At 51.4% G+C, this 5,096-nt stretch overlaps 1 protein-coding gene across 1 annotated transcript in view; it reads right to left on the bottom strand.

Moving 5' to 3' along the window:
* BTBD2 (BTB domain containing 2) overlaps positions 1-872 on the bottom strand; it is a 21,436-nt gene extending 20,564 nt beyond the window's left edge. The window contains exon 1 of the mRNA XM_034998191.1: positions 779-872. Within this exon, the coding sequence (XP_034854082.1) occupies positions 779-872 (94 nt within the window). The remainder of the gene's footprint in view (positions 1-778) is intronic.
* Between the last annotated feature and the right edge of the window lie 4,224 nt (positions 873-5,096).

Here is a 5,096-nt window from a genome sequence, read left to right as displayed (position 1 = left end):
AGGGCAAGGGAGGGGGCGGGGAGACGGGAGGGGAGGGCGGGGCGGGGGGACGGGAGGGACGGGGAGGGGCGGGGGGACGGGCGGGGCGAGAGGGAGGGGGTCGAGGGGGGGGGGGGGGGGCGGGCAGGGGAGGGGAGGAGGTGGGGAGACGGGAGGGGAGGAGAAATGAGCCCTCTTCTGGGCCAGGTACCTGTTGGGAAGCGCAGACAGGGCTGGAACCCCCAAATTGCTAAGCACACCCATAGTGTCAGAGTGCCCCAATGCCCTGAAGAGGGGACACGGGGAGGTCGGAGAGCATAAAGCCGGGCTCCTTGCGCAGCCTGGGGTGGGGGGGTCAAGACCGGGAGCTGCAGCCTGGGGGCGGGGTTCCTGGAGGAGGGGACGCTGACCAGTGACCAGCAGTTAGGAAGATGACTAAGCCAAGAAGAGCCTCTTCCAGGTCCTGGAGCCACATCAGGGTGGCCAGAAGGCTGGGTAGAGAGGTCAAGGCCCCAGCACAGACCCATCCCCAAAGGTGGGCACGAGGCTCTCCTCTGGCCCTTACCTGAACACAGGGCTTCAGGACACACTTCCATAACGTCCGTGACAATGTCGCATCTAATTAGTGCCTGGGAGACACCCCCCCCCACACACACCGGCGTCTCAGCCTGGTCATTCCCATGGAGAAGGGGTTTTCGTTGGGGGCAGGGGTGCGTGGCCCAGTGACACCTAGGAGAGCCACAGGCAAGACATCCCACCCAGTGTCCAGTCTCTGCCCAAATCTTGATCAGCTCATTACCTCCAAAGCTGACCTTGAATGGGGCCTCTGTTGTGGATCCTGCCACGGCCAGTTTCACCGGGCACGCAGCCCAGGGGGTCATCCGGGGCCCCATGTTTGATTTAATGCTCTGCTGCCACCATCTTGAGATTTGTAATGATTTTGGAACAAGGGACTCCACGCTTTAATTTTGCACTGTCCCCTGCTTCTCATGACAACCCCCAGCCTCAACCACTTACTCCTCCTTACCATTTAGAATCCAATCTCCCCCCAATTTAATTGAGTGTCTTGGAGCCTTTGCTTAAAGCCTTTCAGGGGCTTCCTTCCATTGACAGCCAATCCTCTCGCCCTGGGGACAACCTCTACCCTGAGGGTGGGGCACCGCCCAGGGCATCCTGCAGCTCTGCACCTCCCAGCCCCACCTCACAGCATGTGCTCCCATCAGCAGCCTTGGCCACTGGATTTAATAAAAATGCCACCTTGTGCATGAGTTCATGCCTCTGCTCTTTTGGGGTGAGAAATTGACCCAAGGCTAAACCATGCAACTTATAACCATGGACAAAGCCAGCCCAAAACCTGGGGATAATTTTTTTTTTCATTCTAAAAGTAGTGTATGAAAAATAAAGGCAGGAATCTTGGAAATGCCAGAAAAATACAGAAAAGCACATGACTATCACCTATTGTCTTACTATCCCAAAGTAACTAGTGTTAACACTTTAGTGTATTTTTTCTTGGCCTTTTTTTTCTTGTTTGTTTTTTTACAAAGAGTAGCATCTTTTTTAAGTTTTTATTTATTTTTGAGAGAGAGAATGAGAGAGCACGAGATGGGGGAGGGTCAGAGGGAGAAGCAGACTCCCTACTGAGCAGGGAGCCCCATGCAGGACTCGATCCTGGGACTCCAGGATCGTGACCTGAGCTGAAGGCACTTAACTGACTGAGCCACCCAGGCACCCAAGTAGCATCTTTTTATATAGTTGGGATCACCCTGAATCTAACTCATGTGGTAAGAGGATACCAGACTTTTTATGTGGGGATGCTGAGAAGTGGTTCATCTGAATTAATCAGCCTGGATATACTATAATCCTTGTTCTTGCCTTTTGAAGATAATTATGGATTCATGGCATTCAGGCTAATTAGTTTTAATTAATTGTAATCATGATTGATGAAGGATACTTCTTTTTTTTTTAAAGGAGAGTGAGACTAGCTTTATTTTTTTTTTAAAGATTTATTTATTTATTTATTTGAGAGAGCGAGAATGAGAGAGACTACATGAGAGGGGGGAGGGTCAGAGGAAGAAGCAGACTCCCCGCCGAGCAGGGAGCCTGATTCGGGACTCGATCCCGGGACTCCAGGATCATGACCTGAGCCGAAGGCAGTCGCTTAACCAACTGAGCCACCCAGGCGCCCTGATGAAGGATACTTCTATGTGGGCTCCTGTGTGCCTTCAGCACCCCCAGAACATGGAGAAGCACCCCTGCCTTCTCACAATGACATAGTCCAGGCCCGTAGTGCACCTTCCCTGCCCCGAAACACAAAACCAGCTATTCTCCAGAGAGCCCTCATTCCCTGGGAATGGAGAAGAGTATCCGTGACTGCATTTTCAGTATTGGGGACACCTCTTCAATTACTGCACGCTAATTTTTGGTGCAAAACTGTTTAATGGCTACCTAAGTGATCAGGTAGAAATGATCGATTTTGAAGAGTGTGAGTTCATATTGCTATTTCCAATTTAGCTCTAACAATACTCTATAACAGGTGTCCTCAGCAAATATGGCCTGCCTGAGCGCTAGACCTGGCCCACCACTTGTTGTTGTAAATAAAGTTTTATTGGCACACAGCCATGCCCATTCATTTGCAAGTTGTCTATACCTGCTTCCCAGCTTGCAGGACAGATTTGAGTAGTTACCATGGAGCCCCAAAGGGCAGGCAAATCCCTTTACAGAAAACATTTGCGGGGCGCCTGGGTGGCTCAGTTGGTTAAGCGACTGCCTTCGGCTCAGGTCATGACCCTGGAGTCCCAGGATCGAGTCCCGCATCGGGCTCCCTGCTCGGCAGGGAGTCTGCTTCTCCCTCTGACCCTCCCTCCTCTCACACTCTCTCTCTATCTCATTCTCTCTCTCAAATAAATAAATAAAATCTTAAAAAAAAAATTAAAAAAAAAGAAAACATTTGCAGACCCTCCTCAATAGACGCCTAACTAGATTTTTAGCCCCTCACCCAAAATATAATTTTACCTTTTTCTTTTATCATTTGGTGAACCATTTAAGTTTCTGAAGATCCTGATTATAACTGGTGTAATCTCGTATTCATTTTATCTGTCAGCATAAAATACAAGGACAGACCCTAGTAGTAATATCAACAGTCTCTACAATCCCTGTGGGTTGGAAATTAAGATCTAAGATCACAGGAGCTATGGAGGTGGGTGTGAATGACTGGCCTGCTGTTTGGTTCAGGGATTGGGCATGTGACCAGTCCTGGCCAATGAGTGTGTATGAGATTCCCAAGGATGCTGTAACAAACTATCACCAGCCCATTTACTCTCTGACAATTCTGGAGGTCAGAGGGCTGACGTGGTCTCATGGGGCTATATCAAGGTGCAGTGTTGGTTTGCAAATGGGCCCCTGTACATGCTGGGCAAGGAGAAACTGAAGGAAGGGACGGGCCATTCCAGATGGGTAGATGGGTTTATGAGCAAGGGAACATCCTTCCAAGGCTTGTCTACCACACTGCACCCGCCTGCCCCAATCTTAAAGCTTATATAGAGGCCTGAACTGAGTACCATCCAGATGGTCGGTCTCAACACCGCCTCACTGTCTCAAGGCTGTGTCCTTGGGCAGCTTCTAATGCAGGGAAGGCCAGGGGAACCACACCTTCCCAGCACAGGGGAGGGGGATGGAGCCTCCAAGTGCCCGGGTCCAGCTCACAGGTTGACCAGCACCACAACCTCTCAACGCCCCCTCCAACAGGTGGACAGGGCTGGCTCCTTCTGGAGGCTCCCTGGGAGAATCCATTTCCTGCCCTTCTCCGGCTGCCTCTGTGGTTGTCTCATTCTGACCTCTGCTTCTATTGCCCTGTCTCCTCCAACTCTGACCCTCCTGCCCACTCTTATAAGGACACTTGTCAGATCATTGGACCCTCTGGGGAATCCAGGGTCACCCTCATTGAGGGTCCTCAACTTAATCCCATCTGCAAGGTGCCTTTTGCCATGGGAGGTAACAGACGTACAGATTCTAGGGATTAGGACATAGACATTTTTGGGGGGTGTTATTCTGCCCCCCACAGGGGGAATGGAATGCTCTCAATCTTCATAGAGGCTCCCGGTGCACTGATGTGTGCATTCATTAAAGCTCAGCAAATGTATATCGAAGATTTATGAAAGTCATTGTAAATTTTACTTCAAAAGAAAAAATGTAAACAAAATTCACGAACTCTTTGTGAATCGTATGCTAAAGGTATGCAGGCCAAATTATTCAGGGGGCAGCGGACTGATGTCTGCAAGCATGAAATGCGTCCAACACGAGTCGGAACCATGGAGGAACGCTGAGCCGGAGAGGTGGGAGGCACAGCAGAAGGGCAATGGTAGAATTCATGTTTGGGTAGGTGGTGTGCACTGCAAAATTATTTAAACTTGGCTGTATGTTTGGAAATTTTCAAAATCAAATGCTGGTGGGGGAAAAAAGTCAAATTGTTTTCCAGCATTTGGGGCCGGGGCTCGCGCTCCCGCGGTGGAGGCCGCAAGTTCCAGGGCGGGTTCTAGCCACGGCGCATGGGGTGCATGGGGCACATGGGGCGCATGGGGCGCATGGGGCTCCAGCTGTGGAGCCCCCCGCCCTGGCCTCAGCTAGGCCCCAAAGGCAAAGACAAGGAGGCTGTCCTCCAGGCTCCCTGGAGTCAGGTTTCCCTGCAGCTGCTGCGGGAACCACAGGCCCCAAGACGGTTTGCGGGGGGCCTCGCATGTTCCCAGAACTGCGGGTGCGCGCTCCCCCGGCTCCACACGTCGCTTCGTCTGTTGGTGACTGGAGTCGCTGCTGGTGCTCTGGTTTCCGGGCTGATTTCTGGCCTCTGGGTGCTTGACCTGGTCGCTGCAGTGCAGGGCATTATTTGTTTTCTTTTTAACATGATTATTCTCTTACTCGTGTTTATTGTTCTGTTTTCTGTCTGTGCCTGCTTAGCCCTGAACCAGGAACAACAGGGTCAGCTTCTGGAAGTGGGCTGGAGCAATACAGAAGTGCTCAAAATGACGTCCAGAGAAATTTCCACCGGGGGGGGGTTTGAAGTATTAACCCAAATGACACCTGCCTGGCCAGCACACAGCAGCTGCCCGAGCTCACGTGTCCTC

This window comes from Mirounga leonina, unplaced genomic scaffold (assembly GCF_011800145.1).
Source record: "Mirounga leonina isolate KUSES-001 unplaced genomic scaffold, KU_Mleo_1.0 Mir_94, whole genome shotgun sequence".
In the NCBI taxonomy this organism is placed as follows: domain Eukaryota; kingdom Metazoa; phylum Chordata; class Mammalia; order Carnivora; family Phocidae; genus Mirounga; species Mirounga leonina.
This window is presented reverse-complemented; position numbering and strand designations above follow the sequence as displayed.